The sequence below is a fragment of the Ostrinia nubilalis genome, chromosome 12 (assembly GCF_963855985.1).
Source record: "Ostrinia nubilalis chromosome 12, ilOstNubi1.1, whole genome shotgun sequence".
Taxonomy (NCBI): domain Eukaryota; kingdom Metazoa; phylum Arthropoda; class Insecta; order Lepidoptera; family Crambidae; genus Ostrinia; species Ostrinia nubilalis.
Genome location: NC_087099.1, coordinates 14,352,866 through 14,371,270, shown reverse-complemented (window position 1 = coordinate 14,371,270; position 18,405 = coordinate 14,352,866). Strand labels below are relative to the sequence as shown.

General features: G+C 37.2%; 1 protein-coding gene and 1 long non-coding RNA gene across 3 annotated transcripts; both read right to left on the bottom strand.

Moving 5' to 3' along the window:
• Nucleotides 1-2: 2 nt before the first annotated feature.
• Nucleotides 3-15,273, bottom strand: LOC135077008 (lipid storage droplets surface-binding protein 2). Of its 2 annotated transcripts, XM_063971599.1 has the most exons (6): nt 14,845-15,272; nt 13,168-13,291; nt 12,258-12,490; nt 3,021-3,213; nt 1,539-1,667; nt 3-497 (listed from the first exon to the last, which is right to left on the bottom strand). In XM_063971599.1, the coding sequence occupies exons 1-6, from the start codon at nt 14,884-14,886 to the stop codon at nt 274-276; spliced, it is 945 nt and encodes a 314-aa protein (XP_063827669.1). In that variant the 5' UTR covers nt 14,887-15,272; the 3' UTR covers nt 3-273. The 2 variants fall into 2 exon arrangements, with proteins under 2 accessions (XP_063827669.1, XP_063827668.1); XM_063971598.1 differs by lacking the exon at nt 3-497 and having other exon boundaries at nt 1,559-1,667; nt 2,870-3,213; nt 14,845-15,273.
• Nucleotides 3,220-12,040, bottom strand: LOC135077011 (uncharacterized). Its single transcript, XR_010258366.1, has 3 exons — nt 10,095-12,040; nt 7,336-7,779; nt 3,220-4,230 (listed from the first exon to the last, which is right to left on the bottom strand). It is a non-coding gene; the product is annotated as an uncharacterized LOC135077011 (long non-coding RNA).
• Nucleotides 15,274-18,405: the final 3,132 nt, after the last annotated feature.

The following is an 18,405-nucleotide window of genomic DNA, read 5'->3' as shown; positions in this document are numbered from 1 at the left end:
CGTTTCAGTTCATCATTAAATATATTTCCAAAAAGCTTAATAAATAATAAATCCACAATATCGCGTACAACGTTTATAAATTCATCAAAATATAAGACTCGTTTCACAGTCTTCGATACATTTGAATCAGAATACAATCTTAAATGCTAAAGCCATAACAGAGTAGATACAGCCGGTATATCTTCAGTGTGGCCGAAGTGCGCTTAGATATAGAACATAATAATATAGGTGATATAAGATATAAAAGTGGGCCTAGTGCCAGCCAGTACAGTGTTAGTTTTCTGATATGTCAGACTTTCCCTCGGGGGTGGTTTTGACGATGGTGGTGGTGGAGGGGGCTGAGGGGCTGGCGTTATGCGCGGGGGAGGGGGCAGGCGGGGCGGGCTCCGCGGGGGCAGGGGTTGGGACAGGGGGCTCCTGCTGCTCGCTCGTGACCTTGGCCAGGTGCAGCGCCGCCATCAGAGCCGTCACGTAGCGACGCACGTCCAGCTCAATACCTGTCAATATAAAAGCTACAATAGGCTAGTTTCTTAAAAAAATGTTTTTAGTCCATCAATTTTAATATTAAAAAGATATTGGACACATATATTTTTAATTGTCAATCAAACAATTACAAAGTTATAGTGCGTTGAAGTTCCGCGCGACGTCACAAAGTGCTGCACTTTTACGCACTCGCTGACGTCACGAGCCTTTTCTTTAGAACTTTGGCACGCTTTATCTCTTTACATTTTCATTAGTTTTAAAAAGTGAAAAATACGTGTCGAGTAGTTTTTGATAAGCTAACTGACGGACTATTTAAAACTCTTGCTTTTTTACCCAGGAAACATCCCTATTATTTTTTGCCCATTGAAGATAGAAATTGTAGCAAGGGGATTACTGATCGCCTCATTGTTGCGTTTCGCACTAGAGCCTGACCGTTGGGATAGACACGTTCTTGGGTGAAGACCACGCGCCGTAAGAAGTCATTGCAGTCAAGCCTCTCACTCAGTGGTCTAAAGACCTGTGTGCTTACCATGAGTACGTTAGGTGTGCTCGCTAGCGACTGCGTAAAAAAATGACATTAATTGTATGACATATTGTGCAGCGCCCCTAGCGGCTACTTTCAAGAAACAAAATCTTCATAGATTTTTGACGTACTCGCTAGCGAGCACACCTAACGTAAACTCATGGTAGGTACACTGGTAGGTAAGATTGCGGGAAGCGCAGGACTAGTTGTTGAAATCCTTATCGTATGTCCGATGGTCCAGCAAAGGCGGTTTTTTGTTGAAGAAAAGGAAAAAAGTGATGATCACTTAGATCAGGGGTTCCTATAGTGGGGGGCGCGCCCCCCGTGGGAGTCGATAAGACCTTTAAAGGGGGGCGCGGGCCATCTGTGGAGTAAGTATTAAAATCCTGCGACCGCTGAGAGAATACATTCCAGACTGCTTGATACGACCAATAAATTCTCTGGACTGGAGGATGGGGAGCACGGATTTTTTTTATGGTCGAAAGGGGGCACGTCTCAAAAAAGTTCGGGTACCCCTGACTTAGATACTGACCTGAAGACCTGAGCTCCGTGACTTTGTAGGCGAGGTTGGCCCACACGCGGCGAGCCGCCACCGCGCTCAGGCGTCCCACAGTCTGAACAGTGTGTAGGGTAGGGTCTTCAGACGCCGCGGTCACCTCGCCTATGGAACAAAACGATGGTCAATGAAACAATCTAAAATAATCTTCAGTCAAGTCATTGTTTTAAGTCCAACTTTGTAAAGTTTCAGCTAGTTATCTAACTACTAAAGGTGGCTAAGGCTGAGTTGCACCATCTTACTTTAACCGAGGTTTTTTGTACAGAATATAATAAACTTTTGACGTTTGTTAAAGTTAAAGTGAGATGGAGCAACACAACCTAAGAATATCAGTTTAGATACTTAAAAAACTAGCTACCTACTAGGAGTTGATCGGCCAGAAAGCTATATTGTATGGATTTATTTGAATCAAAACGGCATGTTCGTTCGTTATCTCGCTCATATTTGCAGCGTTGCAACGACATTTGATTCAACAATGTCGAGCTAATCTTGTGAAATCTATTTGTATAAACGCTTTTATAGCCGTTTAATCTTTTGATATCACATGCACATAATACAGGATCGCGCTGAGTCGTAAAGCGCGTTTGATATGCACACAGGTCAAGCCAAACAGCAATAGGGTATCTCATTAGATGTAGAAATGATTTCTATTTCATTTATACAATACCATATAAAATTAAAAGCTAGATATTTTGATTAATAATTCTGTAATTGGTTACTAAGCTTTTTTTTTTAGCCTAGCAACGAGAGGATAATTGCTTGAAAATATCCATGACTCAGATACAAATACTCGTGCGCATCACGCAAACATTTAGCACATCCTAACTACGACTTTATCGATTACATTTATTGATAAGTACATTTACCTCAGTAAATACTTTTGCTATTATTATTTCTAGAGAGGTAGTTTGAAATCTGATTGCGAACTACGAAACACCTCCCATAAAAGAGCAGTTAAGCCGAGGAAACTACCAATGAGTCTCATGGTGTCGGACAATGTAAGATCCAGAAGCATAGCTTCATATGTATGGTCTTCTAACCGGCGGCGGTGGACCAGGCGCGGATCCACCCTAATTTGCTTGTTTTAATTATGATCTATTGATAAAATCGATAGGCTGATGATTAAAAACGGCTGCCTGATGATGAGCCTTTAAAAAATCGAGCGTGATTGAGCGTGAGTTCGTACTCCAATCCAACTCCCACTTTGCTAATTTTTGGTGGCTGTGCCCACAGCCTTTTTTGAGGGCTGGATCCGCGCCTGCGGTGGACAGCAGCGCGTAGGCCTTCGCCCCCGTCTAGCGTCTTACCTGTCGGCTCGGGCTGCGGCCCGACGGGCGGCAGGTACTGGTCCAGCAGGCGCATGGCGAGGCTGGCGCCGGAGTCCAGCCCGAGCACCGCCTTCTGGCCCGCGGCGGTGGACAGCAGCGCGTAGGCCTTCGCCCCCGAGTAGCGTCTTACCTGTCGGCTCGGGCTGCGGCCCGACGGGCGGCAGGTACTGGTCCAGCAGACGCATGGCGAGGCTGGCGCCGGAGTCCAGCCCGAGCACGGCCTTCTGGCCCGCAGCGGTGGACAGCAGCGCGTTGGCCTTCGCCCACGATAGCTCCTTCAGCGAGTGCACGCGCTGCTCAGCCGCTGCGCGCGCCACGCACACCTGAGAGTAGAAAGAAGCTATGTAGATCCTGGACACAGAAGAATTGCAGGGATGTGACCGTGGGAGCAAGAGGTGAGAATGATCCCTTTGTACCTTTTTAATCTTGTACACAAACAAACATAGAGAGCCCCAAGAGAACATCTTCCCAGACTTTCCAAAACCAGTATTTTTCTTCCAGTAGATACGTTTTGGAGAACTGCTATGGGGCAAAGCTCTGTATATCATTGATCTAGACGCTGACGACGATTACTCCTTTAAATTATTCAAATTTTTGTCCGATTTTAAATTCTACAAGAAGTTAATATACCTACATTGTTGGAGTCAATGTCATACGAGTCGAATTTATAATTAGATAAACGTGTTTAATTATATTATTTCCATTCACTGTCACTCAGGCTAAAAGGAAACAAATATTAATTATTATTTCAGAAGTCGAGCTGGTTTTGCGGAGGTCATTATTATTATTACATGCATATAAATACATATTGGTAGATTCAGTCAAGTCATTTGACTCATCTTTTGTATCGTCATTATCGCGTCGTGTCTACAACTATAGGATAATAAATAACTTCGGTAGCCAAGGCTTTTTCCCATTCCGGTTCAATATCCAACATCGGTACGTAGCACCCACAATCTTATCGTCATTGATGACGGATCCTGTATGCTCGTATCAGCACGCTGCATATGAACCGGACCGAAAGATAATGATATCGATGTGGTGATATCATTCCTCGGTATTATTTTGGTATTTTTAATAACATTGATTAAATTATGTACCTATTTTACACGAGATTTTCTAGCTCTTTCCGAAAACATAACATTCAAGGCTCTTATAAATAATTTACGTCCAGCAAACAGTTTTAGTTTTTAAAATAGAAAAATATTATATTTTGTGGCAAAATATCTTGCTTGTTACGTTTATGTGACTTCCCGCTTTGCAAACCGTAAAAAAGAAAGAAACACGTATTAAGGAAATGCAGTAGTGTTTGAAATTAAGCCAAATTAATTGTGCATGGCCTGTGAACGTCAGAATGGCGGGTGTATGGTCACAGAAATGAATAATATAAATATGAATTTTTAATACCTGAGGTGTACCTTTATGTACCTTTAGTTATTAATTTTGTACTTCCCTAATACGGGAACAATTTAAATTACAAAATGAGCCGCCAACCTGATATCAGGTTGGCGGGTGTATGCTGAAATTGGACGAAACAGGTAAGTTATGGTTTTCTTATATTTACCATTATTTAGTACCTCAAATGTACCTCACAAATATATTATGATAAACCAAATGCGACGAATAATTAACGAGAAAATTGATACGAAAAATTTGATGTCCACCATTTTTTTGATGGCCACCATTTCTTTTAACAAGTTAGAAAGTTGACACTGACACAGATAATACATACCATACAGATATTTTTTAAGTCTGTTTTTTATGGCATGCACACTTGTGCATTTGCCAATGCCAATACTTTCCTAAAATCTAAAAGTATTCATAGTAGCGCCCTGCTGTAAATGTCATAAGGTTGTCCAACGTGGCAATAATAGGGATGTTGACTGGGTAATGAAATCGAAATTCTATTCAGTCCGTCAGACAGATAATAAAAATATTTTAAAGACATTTTTTTTTCATAATCTAATAATTAGAGTATTGTATTGAGTTGAAATGTCGCGTGACGTCACTTTTGAGTAAAAAATCTACTCAAGCGTGGCGTAACGCGCCATTTAAACTCGATGAAGGACTGTTATTATTTAATTATGAAAGAAAATAAAAAATATGAGTTTAATATTTCTAATATCTGTCTGGCGGACAAATAATTGAAATTTTGTCATTTAGACTATTGGAACTATTATTCGTGACATCGTATTCGTCTTCTTCTTCTAATTTTATTGTCTTTTCTCCTTCGTCTTCTATTCTTATTCTTTTTCCCATGGTTCTTCTCATTATTATTATTATCTTCTTCTGTCTTCATTTCTTGTTTTTTTTGTCTTATTTCTTCTTCTTTTATCTTCTGTATATTATTATTTTCTTTTTTCTTCATTTTCTTTTATTTTTTCTTGTTTCTTCTTCTTGATATAATATCTTTATGATAAGAAGAAAGATAAGAAGAATAAAAATAGTAAAAACAAGATGAAATACAGACAGAATAAATGAATGAATAATAAGACAAAAAAAGGATAAAAAGAAATAAAATATGAGAAGATGAAAAAAAAAATAATAAGAAGAAATAAGACGAAAAAAAAAACAAAGAAAATTAATTTTATTATGTATCCAACTTATAACGTATTACTTCATTCAGAGCTTCCTCGTTGTGGATAAAAAAATACTAGAAAACGATTCTAAGAACTCCACTTGCGTTTTAGTCGGCCGCTTGGTGTAGTGTTTCGAAACGGACTACTATTCCGTAGGTTGCGGGTTCGATTATCGCACATTACAAACAAATTGTATGCATGAACATATATTTTGTTTGTATTGGACTGGGTGTTTTCTATGTATATGTATGATTTAAAAAGAAAAGCATTTAATATGTTTATATCCGTTGTCTAGTACCTATAGTACAAGCTTTGCTTAGTTTGGGACTAGAAGCGCAGTCTAAAATGTCCAAGGATATTATTTATTTATTATTTCTTATTCTTCAACAGATAATCAAGAGAAAGAGGTATTTATTATAAATTGCTCTTCCAGCATTTCAATTTTATTATTCAATCTTGCTTGATGATTAATAATGATTTTGCTTGATGAAATCTTATCAAGTTTCTTTACATGGTTACAACATTTTCACCATTCCTTTGCACCAATTTGTGAGATTCACCTGTAGGTAAACCTCAATAAAGCAGCTATTAAGAAAGAAAAATACTTAAAAATAAACATAACCCTCTTTCTGACGCAGTCGGGTAATAAACTAAATGACTGTAATCTTAACATTTCAGTCCGACTTACCTGTCAACTCAACGACGTGCTTTAAAATCAAAGATTGAGTTTAAATTACGCCATATTTTACAATACACATTGAAAACAATATAACTCGCTTGAGTTTTTTTTTTGTATTTTCATAAAAATAACAAATAATCATGAAGATTCACAAAATTTCTGCAGTGGTTGACAAATCTCGTAATTTGTTTTGACCTTGCTACATATATAGTGATCTGTGGTTTTGACAGGTGACAATAAAGCCATAGACAATTTCCTTATGAAAGCCACACTTTTCCAATATTTTTGTTTGCCATGAGATTCTGGTAGACCTATACAGGAGAGCACTTGGCACTACTATAAATCAATACTTTTAAAGGCTAAATGACAAATTTTCAATTATTTGTCCGTCAGACAGATATTAGAAAATATTAAACTCATATTTTTTATTTTCTTTCATAATTAAATAATAACAGTCCTACATCGAGTTGAATTGGCGCGTTACGTCACGCTTGAGTAGATTTTTTACTCAAAAGTGACGTCACGCGACATTTCAACTCAATACAATACTGTAATTATTAGATTATGAAAAAAAAATGTCTTTAAAATATTTTTATTATCTGTCTGACGGACTGAATAGAATTTCGATTTCATTACCCAGTCAACATCCCTATTATTGCCACGTTGGACAACCTTATGACATTTACAGCAGGGCGCTACTATGAATACTTTTAGATTTTAGGAAAGTATTGGCATTGGCAAATGCACAAGTGTGCATGCCATAAAAAACAGACTTAAAAAATATCTGTATGGTATGTATTATCTGTGTCAGTGTCAACTTTCTAACTTGTTAAAAGAAATGGTGGCCATCAAAAAAATGGTGGACATCAAATTTTTCGTATCAATTTTCTCGTTAATTATTCGTCGCATTTGGTTTATCATAATATATTTGTGAGGTACATTTGAGGTACTAAATAATGGTAAATATAAGAAAACCATAACTTACCTGTTTCGTCCAATTTCAGCATACACCCGCCAACCTGATATCAGGTTGGCGGCTCATTTTGTAATTTAAATTGTTCCCGTATTAGGGAAGTACAAAATTAATAACTAAAGGTACATAAAGGTACACCTCAGGTATTAAAAATTCATATTTATATTATTCATTTCTGTGACCATACACCCGCCATTCTGACGTTCACCATGGCCTGCATAGTACTGCATCAATTATACATGATGTCGAAATCGCCACTCGTACGGGCATTCCACTCATGCACTCGTGTGTTAAACGCAGCTGCATTATTTATAAATGATCGCTAGGCTATAATTAGGCACCAGGTTCCAACATGTTACGCATTTACTTGAACATTATGTAGGTATGATTATTCTCTGACCAGCCTATGGTACAGTCAACAGCACACCAGACTATACATTTTTGCTGCAAAATTACTCTTATTACAGCTACATAGATGCCACAGTATTACACAGTGTATACGTTTATGTGCTGTCGTCTGTACGAATATAACCACATCAAGGTCTACAATTAAAACGCATATGTAATTTGATAAGTATGTCAGCAGAGGTGTGTTTTGCATAATGCTGGTTAATCCATCTCGTAGATATTGATTACATGGACAACTTTCCTATTTAACCTTTTGCACGCCAGCCCCTTTTTACGTCACTTCACGCCCGACGCCAAGCTTAGTAAAATTTCCTGTGATAGTGATTTTCTCTAGTGATGGGACATCCACAAGTATTGTTTAGGTATTTTTTGGAATTTGGGGTGATTAACAGTAATAACTACGAACTGAACTGCAATAAAACACAATTTCATAACAGTTTCGAACAGATTTTATTTCTAATCTATAAAATACAATAAGAAAAAAATAAAAACCTTCTAAATTTTCATGTCATTACAAGGTAAAGTTCACAACACTATTTGGCAACTATAGTTGTCTACGGCGTCCCCAAATAAGTGTTTTTATAAAAAAATAGAGTTGGAAAAATACATAATTATTATATCGATGAATCTATCTATAATTAATATTATAATCTACTAGCTTTTGTCCGCGGCTTCGCCCGCGTGAAATTAGTAACACCCGCAGATCGTCATTATAGCCTTTATGTTACTCTATAAAGTTTGGATGTCTGGATGTTTGTTACTCTTTCACGCAAAAACTACTAAACGGATTTTGATGATACTTTACAGTATTATCTACACTAATATTATAAAGAGGAAAACTTAGTTTGTTTGGTTGTAATGAATAGGCTCAAAAACTACTGGACCGTTTTTAAAAATTCTTTTACCATTCGAAAGCTACATTATCCACGAGTAAATAGGCTAAATTTTATTTTGGAAAAAAATAGGATTCCGTAAAATATGTAGATAATGTAGTCAACGCGCGCGAAGCCGCGGGCGGAAAGCTAGTTGTTTATAACCCAGAATAACATATTATAGACTATAATTTATGACGATCTGTGGCAAACGAAATTTCACGGCGGGTGAAGCCGCGGGCAAAAGCTAGTTACTCTATAAACAATGATACTGTAGTATCATCCATATCAGTCATATCCGTTCAGTACTTTTTGCGTGAAAGAGTAACAAACATACATCTATACATTCACACAAACTTTCGCCTTTATAATATTAGTAGGAAATATTAGTAGGATACTAATATCTATACTCTATACTAATATTATAAAGCTGAAGAGTTTGTTTGTTTGTTTACTTGAACGCGCTAATCTCGGGAACTACTGGTAAACGTCATTCAGAGACTTCTACTTTGTATTGGAAGGTAGTAGTGAAAAAAGAAAATATTGACTTACCGACATAATATTCACATCACTATCTGTTTATTAGCTTCGCTTATGACGTCATAAGCGGGCGACTATAGTTGCCCATGGCGTAGGGATGACCATGATTTAAAAAAATCTAGAAACGTCTAGAAGGGTATACCTACTTATCGATAATACTCGTAGTATTAACGTTTATTGAGTTCAGGCAGTGGTTCAAGGCGGTCAGTTTTAATAAATTAGTTACGCACATCATTACAAGAAAATAGTTTCGTGGTTTTAACGTCTTGTGGTTCAAGATACCAAGTGTAATCGTTATGTTACAAGATAAAAATTCTGATATTATTGAAGCCAGTCAGGAGGAACGCCAAAGTTCCCCATCAATTTTGTATCCCAGAAAACGAAAACTAAAAACCAGCGAAGACAAAGCTTCACAAACAGATAGCAGCTATGTTCAATATATTAAAGTCAGTGAGGACGACATCCGTGCCGTTATGATAAATGTTGACGATGCACACTTTTTCAATTCACATCCTCGTGATCCGCGGAACGAAAGCTTTGCTGCTTTAATAGCGTTTGAAATGGAGAAGGTACCACCAGAGGATCGCTCCTTAGTTTACGTAAAAATAATTGACTTCATTCGTAAAGTTAGAGGAGAACGCAGTATAGATTCAAGTTGCCCGTCGCCAGAATACTGAAAAAAGTGCTGAAATATTAAATTTTCGTCAACATTATGTGAAAGTGACATTCAGTTGATTTCAAATATTAAATAATAATACTGAATTACTAAGTGTTTTTATTTGATTATTACAATATGATTATCTAAATGAGCACATTCCTTAGGTAAAAATATACGATATTACCCCATCACTAGCTGACATCTAAAGTGGTCATTGGCGCCGTAACAAGTGACAAAATCGTAAGAATTCAATACTAACTTTAAACTCGTTTTTCACATTTACTGACTAAATTTATTACACAAATTTTAATTTATAATGTATTTTAACATTATTAAGAATGTTTAAAACGCAATTAACAGTCTCTAGGGCGTCCTGTAAAAAACAAAAATATTGTTGAAAAAGCAGCAAAATTTAGACAACTTTAGTTGCCAATGGCGTCTTAGTTACGGGACCGTTTTGCAACTATAGTTGTCAATGGCGTTCAAAAGGTTAACCGTAATTTTAATGCCGAGTGGGAACTTATCCACATTTTCATTGTGTAAACTAAAACTGTGCTTAGATTACTAATAGTTTTAATAAAACACAAGTAGAATAAGGCGAATTACAATAAAATCACCAAATTACAGATTCCGGTAATTTAAAAGTTATTTTTGTTTAAGTAGATTGGTTTTACTTCAGCTGCATAATAATATGTAGATAATTAATTTTGTTCCCATTTCAATTTGTAATGCTATTTATTTTCATGACATTCTACACACATGGCGGTAATTTTGTGCTTAGGTACTGCACGTAATTTAAGAATATGCTTATCAAAAGCAAGTCTGATAGGTACAGTAGCTTTCTTTTAGTTACCCAAGCTATTATTTCAGGGATATTTTCTCCTGATGATTCCTTATTTCCATCGTAAAAAAGTCAGAAAGTAATGTTTACAAACGACAAAATCTTTGACCTAAAATAAGCGCCGCTGTGGCAGATTGCCAGATGCATATTAAACAAAAATATGCACATTGCATTTGTTGTATTTCTCGTGCGTGACCACAGTTCCAAGTTTGGGTGATGTCATGGTTATATTTGTTGCTAATTCAATTCATATGACTACATTTTCGTTTTTACCACATAAATGATATTTTCGTAATTTGCCAGGAAAGTTTTGCTGTTTTGCAATATGATTGATATTTAAGTTACATTCGAACAATATTTTAGTTTGCAACGAAAAATGTCTGGTCGACACCTCATAACACTAGTTACGTAATTATTACTATTTTGAGACCATGATAATTAGTGTGTTGTTTTTCTGGCACATATGGTATCTATTTAGCTCACAGGGCGTTTGTGTTATAAGAAAACGGTAAACTCAACCGTATGTTTTGAAACATTGGACCGTGGACCGCGCGCCTGCGCGACACCCGGCGTTTCCTGCGCGCACGCACCGTGACTGTGGGCGAGTGATAACAAACATCCGGTTCACGCACTTGCCGCTGAAAGGGCTGACCTTTGATGTCCATGCAATCCGGCGATATATCATGCATGACTCTTGTTTGGAAATGTACTGAGATATATCAACCTTGGCGGAACACAAAAAGCTATTTTTTTAGGATACAATTCATTGTTTCTTTATTCTTCAGCGATCGTGTGTAGATTGCTGATGATATTGCAGAATTGCATAAGAATATTTTTTTTTTATATGGTCAATCAGTGCCAATACTGACTCCCTATTATTTTGTAACTTGTATGGAACCCTAAAAAGTATTTACTTAATAATTAAACCTATTGGAAGTTTGTAATTGTTAATGGATATCTCCATCCTGTTTATTTTCTAAACTGGTCTGATGGCACTGCAGCTGCTAGTTATAGGCATTTCCTTCAACTGCGTCAAGTAATGTTAGGCTCGAGCGCCGCGGGCCCTAATCATAGGAAATAATTTAGCTAAGGGCCAGCTAACAAATGAATAATGAGATAAGTAGGCAGAGAGAAAATATTTCATTATGGATGTGAATATGTTTTTACTTTTTGCACTCAAACCAGTGTTTTCTGTGGTAATATTTAAATTATCTACTGTTATCTGAATTTAAAATAGTGTGTATCCGGTTTCAGGTTGTGTTGATAAGATATTTTGAAGTTTCACCTTTGTTTGGATTAAATGCTAACAAAATTTGATAAGTATTTTTTAAATTTTTTGATACTACTTAGGCCGTTTGTAGACATCCGTTTTTTCACCGGACGACGGACCGTCAAAAAACGGATATCCTTTGTTTGCTGTCAATTTTCTCGCCGGACCTATGTCCGATGCATGTGCACACGTTCATTATAAACCATACGCCACCGCTAAATCCGGTGAAAAAATCGGGCCGTTGTCCGGTCAAAAAGACGGATGTTTACAAGCGGCCTTACTTGGCAAATCTTTAATTGATCGCAACTTTTACTAATTTTAAAATATCTTGTAGACATCATACTTATTATAGGAATGTTGTAGAACCTTCTTTTAGTATCTTCTTTTACTGCACACAAACTGAGTATAAGTTCTTGAATAACTAATAATTTATTAATGAGCCATTAATATTGTGAATTGATGGTGAAGATAAATTGTGTGTTTTAAAGGCATTAAATTATGATGACGGTGTTATAAGCACTGATGTAATGCAACGTAATAGATTTACCTTATTAACATGCGGTGAGATTCTCGAGAGGACAGCTTGCTTGGTGGTCTCGACGATGATCTTGGGCTGTTCTGTGACTAGCGGCACGCGGCGCTCCAGCTCACCGATATAGCCAGCCAGCTTGGCGTCGCCGGCGGCGAGGGGCGCGGCCACGTATGGTGCTGCAGTCGTGGCTGCTAGGGTGACGCTGGCTTCTGCTGTTGATAGCGCCCACTCGAGGAGGGAATGTGCTCCTAAGGACCGATCAATAGGGATGATGACTGGGTAATGAAATCGAAATTCTATTTAGTCCGTCAGACAGATAATTAGAAAATATTAGACTCATATTTTTTATTTTTTTCCATAATCGAATAATTACAGTATTATATTGAGTTGAAATGTCGCGTGACGTCACTTTTGAGTAAAAATTCTACTCAACCGTGACGCATCGCACCATTTCAACTCGATGTAGCACTGTTATTATTTAATTATGAAAGAAAATAAAAAATATGAGTCTAATATTTTCTAATTATCTGTCTGACGGACAAATAATTGAAATTTTGTCATCTAGCCTATTAAGTGAGAATACCGGCAATCATAAAGGTACTCATTATTGAACAGTATTTTCATCAACAGTATTTGACTTGATAGCATTGAAAAACATTAACAAAGGAATGTCGATGGTGACTCCTTAGATGACTAACATGCATTTCTTTCTTTTAAATGTAACCATTGTATTGTCTTGTTATTTTAAATGTGTTTTAATAAAGGTATTGTTTATTTAAATGGGCAAGACAGGTGGAAACTATTAATTTATTATTTTAGACTTTTTAAAACATTTTTGTCTTCATTAGGTACTCCAAATTGTTAGTATACAACACTAAATGAAAAGTTATGATTTTAGTGTAAATCATAGAAAATAAGTTGTTACCTTTAACTTTAGTGTAGAAAGCTCCCACTTGTCCAACGGCTGCCCCGACAGAGGGCAGGGCCATTGCCTTCTGCACCGACTGCAGCTGCGGCAAGCTTGGCGGACAACTCACTTCGGTGGCCATCTGAACAAAACATATTTTGTTTGTTATTCTGCTTATATTACTAAAACAAGTTTAAGAATGGCTCAGACTACAGAAATCTGAACTTTAATTTTGTTTTAGTTAGTAGCATTTCATTTTCGAAAACATCTGGATGGAAGAGGAACTCCCAGACGACTGGAATAAGGGGCATTTAATTACTGTGCCAAAGAAAGGGGATCTAAGCCAGTGTAGCAATTGGAGAGGTATCACTTTGCTCTCGATACCGTCAAAGGTTTTCTGCAAGATTATCTTGGATAGGTTATCGGGGGCCGTTGAACCTCTTTTGCGGAGGGAACAGGCTGGCTTCCGCCCGAACCGCTCGTGCACCGACCAGATCAATACTTTGCGTATCATTTTGGAGCAGGCATCAGAATGGCAAAGGGAAGTCTACCTAACCTTTGTAGACTTTGAAAAAGCCTTTGATACGCTGAAGTGGGCAATTATATGGTCGCGACTCGCTGACATTGGTGTCCCGCCGAAAATCATCGACCTACTGAAGGCCATCTACAGGAAATATTCTTGTACGGTGACTCACGACGGCCTCATCTCCGAAGACATCGAGGTGCATGCGGGCGTCCGGCAAGGCTGCCTGCTTTCGCCCCTTCTCTTTATGGTTGTCTTGGATGGAGTCATGAATCGCGCATATCAAGACCAACGGCGTGGAATAGAGTGGGGTATAATCGGAGTCTTAGAAGACTTAGATTATGCCGATGACCTCTGTTTGCTGAGCCACACGCATCACGATATGCAGTCCAAACTTGATGACCTACATCGAGAAGCGGGTATCACAGGGCTCAAAATTAACTGCCGGAAGACCCAAGAGATGCGATCTGGTGTGAGAAATTGCACGCCATTACGGATTGGTGCAGAGGATGTGGCACGAGTCCACAATTTCACCTACCTCGGGAGCGTCGTGTCAGAAACTGGAGGTACCGAAGAGGACATCACTTCGCGCATTGCCAAGGCCAGAGCTACCTTCGCACAACTTCGCCCCATATGGCAGTCACGGAAATTGACCCGAAGGGTCAAGATCAAAATATTCGGGTCCAACGTTAAATCCGTTCTGCTCTATGGGTGTGAAACGTGGAAGGTCACCAAGGTTATCTCGCACCAGCTGCAGGTCTTCATCAACCGCTGCCTTCGCCGAATTCTCGGCATATACTGGCCCGAGAAAATCTCCAACGTCGAGCTATTGGAACGCTGCCACGAAATTCCGATCGACCAGCAGATCAAGCGCCGCAAGTGGAACTGGATTGGCCACACTCTCCGAAGGGACACCGATCACATCCCTAAGCAGGCTCTGGATTGGAATCCCCAAGGAAAACGCAAACGTGGTCGACCCAGGCAAACTTGGCGGCGCACTGTAGCGGACGAGGCGAAGAAGATCGGCAAAACCTGGAGCGAGATCAAGCGAGAAGCTCAAGACCGAACGAGATGGAGGACTGTTGTGGACGCCCTCTGCCCCATCTAGGGGACATAGGACCATAAGTCAAGTAAGTCATTTCATTTAAACTGAAAGTTTTATGTAGACATACCTCCACACTCTCCATGTAAGTTTGGTTCCGTAATAATATCATATTTTCTTATACATACAATTGCAAGGTTTTAAAAAGTTAAATTAAGCTTTACAATTTTTTTTTAATTACCCACAGTTGTAAAAAGTAATGAAGATACTTATTTTTAGATTTTAAAATTATTTCTCTATCCGCAATAATATTTAAAGGAATTATGTACCTATCACTCAGTGATATTTTAAACGCAAACAATTTAAGTCAATTAGTAAGGCATGATTGCATCACTGTATGAAAGTTACTTCAAAGAAAACAACTGAAAACGGCTAAAGTGAAAAAGTTGAAAGGCGTCACAAAAAAACAAAGGAACTAAAGCGAATACAACGATATCTTAACGTTAAAGGGTCACTTTGAGTGCCTTTCCTAATCTACGATTATCGATAATGATACAAGTTGATATTAATCCGCTTAAAATGACAAATACCTACGTACCTTTTAAGAAGTTGTAAATGTTCAAAGTCGTAGTTAGATGGCAAACAAAGTCACTTTACAACGTTGGATAGACTCTTGAATTGCTTGCTGACACTATGAAGTAGATCAAGTCCTTATAACTAAAAAACAAAGCAAAACTTGTACCGTCGATCAATGGCAGAAATTACAAAAAGACTGATTGAATTAAAAAAATTACTGAGTGAGTGTACTACTGACTGACTTGACTGACCGAATGACTTAAACCAACTCACGACACGACCGAAAGAACTTTGTATTTATATGTAGAAATATTGTAGAAAGATTAGATTATATTTTGTTATGGTTGAATCACTATTTAATAACCACGTCAGCTCTTATTTAATTATTATGATGATTTATTTAATAACGATTTATAAATAAATCACCTTTTAAACAAAACAAAACTTTGTGATCGAACGTGTGAATGCACAGATAACTAGGTATATATTAGTCGGAGTGAATGATTTCCGCCACAGATATGGATTAGAGTAGATGCAGCAAGTTGCTCGTCAAAGCGTGCCATTCCGATATGTCCAAATGGACATACATGGTCGAGTGATGTTCATGTGATCCGATTACAACAATCGGTTACGATGATTTTACGAGGACAGTAGTAGGAACACGGTAGAAGGAAGAAATTATTTACGGATTGAGAATTGTAAGCACAAGTAACAAATAATTAATTAGAATAAAGTAGCAGTAGAAGAAGTATAAAGTAGGATTGTTTTTAATACATATCCTGCGATGTACTATTAAGAGTAATGTATGTGGTGCACTCATACCGATCCCAAGGAACCGTACTTACTCATAACATTATGACACACACAGATTCGTGTATTCATACACCAGACAAGTTTTTGTATTGAATCGCTGGTAGGGTGAAAAAAATAATGAGATTTGACGATTTGTAAGAATTAATTTATTTAAAAAGAAAAATAAAGATGTTTTTGGATTTGTATCGGGCCCCCGAGAAACCCCTAGTGCCAGACTTTTTCAAATAGACAGAGTAGAGGCATCTGCCTAAGGAAGTTCTATAATTTTGCCATTACCTTTTTTATAAATGACGGCGGAAGAACAATTTTATTCAAACCTTTTGATTTGTTTTGATTATTTTATAGGGCTTGTCTTAAAGCACAATACTATTCATTGCACTTATAATATTAATTACTAGCGGCCGCCCGCGACTTCGTAAGCGTGGATCCCGTTTTACCCCCTTCATCTATCTTACGCGGTTTAGATTTTTTCATACAAATGTTTTTTCCCGCTAACTCCCGTTCCCGTGGGAATTTTGCAATATCCTGTTGTAACTAAGCTTTACGTTTACTAAGGTACCTGCATGCCAAATTTCAAGCGTCTAACTTAAGCGGTTTAGATTTTTCATACAAAAGGATTTTCCCGCTAATTCCCGTTCCCGTGGGAATTCCTAAGTATACTATAACCTGCCCAGGAGTATGAAGAATAATTGTACCAAGTTTCGTTAAAATCCGTCAAGTAGTTTTTGTTTCTATAAGGAACATACAGACAGACAGACAGACAGACAGACGGACAGACAGACAGACAGACAGACAAAAATTTTACTGATTGCATTTTTGGCATCAGTATCGATCACTAATCACCCCCTGATAGTTATTTTGAAAATATATTTCATGTACAGAATTGACCTCTCTACAGATTTATTATAAGTATAGATGAAGAAAAATCTTTTGTGTTTCATTTTACTTCCAACGTTTTTTACCACATTGAATTTTGTCGTTTAGAAAAATCTTCAAAACGAGGTATAGCCTGACCAGGAACATAAAAACCCTCGCCATGTTGCGGAAAACTAATGGTACTAATTTCTTTTAATGGCAACAGTAACTGAAAACTTCATTGACATGTCACCTTGCATGTCAGTCAATTGCTGTCAAAGTGTAAACAAACATTATTTTAAATGTGCGCAATTGGTTTTATGAATTAAATTGCTAAAATATTTTTATAGTCTTGAAAGAAAAGTGGTTCACAATGTGTTAAAGTATTTGTCGAAGAGAATTACTAAGGGTTCGGACAATATTTTCATTGAATTAATGTTTCCGACAAAGGTTGTCAAATTGACTGACATGTTTATCGTATATTACAGTCCACTATGAAAATTAGCTGTGGTTTGTTTCAACTACCTATTTAAAAAATTTTTGTCACTTTCTAAGTGTTGAATTTTATGGGATTGGGAAAGAAGTACCGAGTTTGAAGCGTTCATGAGCAGACATTGCAGTTGAATATTCAAGTTCTGAATTTGATTATTGATGAATAATAAAATAAATTCTACTAGCTCGATTGATGGTTTCATTTAATTTATTTAAATCAGGTTACCTATAATAATATTTTTTCGTTAATTTATGAAAATATCAAATTAGCCCGTAATCCTGAATCCTGATACATAAAGTTAGCCTATTAATTTAACACAGGTACGACTGTACTCAGTGTTGCACTATCAAATGCAATTGACGCGCCTCTATGTCAGGGTTTTTATGTTCCTGGTCAGGCTATACCTGACTTAGCTTTATGAAACAAAACGTATTGGCAAAACTACGCATTTTTACATTTATTAAAAATAAAAAGTTTGAGTGAATAGTCTTTATTTTATGAATGAATTACTAGTAGTACTATTTAACATAATAGAATAACGATCATTACTTTCATAAACATTAGGCACAACAAAAATAAATAATGTAGAATAACGTCTACCGCTACAAAATTATTTTAATCCACAGTCAGACTAGCTATAAATAAATTTAATAAAATATCAGTTTTATCGGAATTAATTAATTTTCGAATCGAGTCATACGATATCATTCGATGACTTTGCGAATGCAGTACGATGATACGATTACTTTTACGTTGCGGCAATCACTAAAATTCGCTAAAATGACACTAATGACGTTTAAAAAGTGGCACGCTCGGCTTCATACAATTTTTGACACATGCTTCATCTATCCATATCTGTGATTTCCGCCGACTTATTATGTAAAGAATGAACGAATTAAACACCGGCAGACTGATTGAAACTGAGAGGAAAAATAGGGCTAACAACAAAAAATC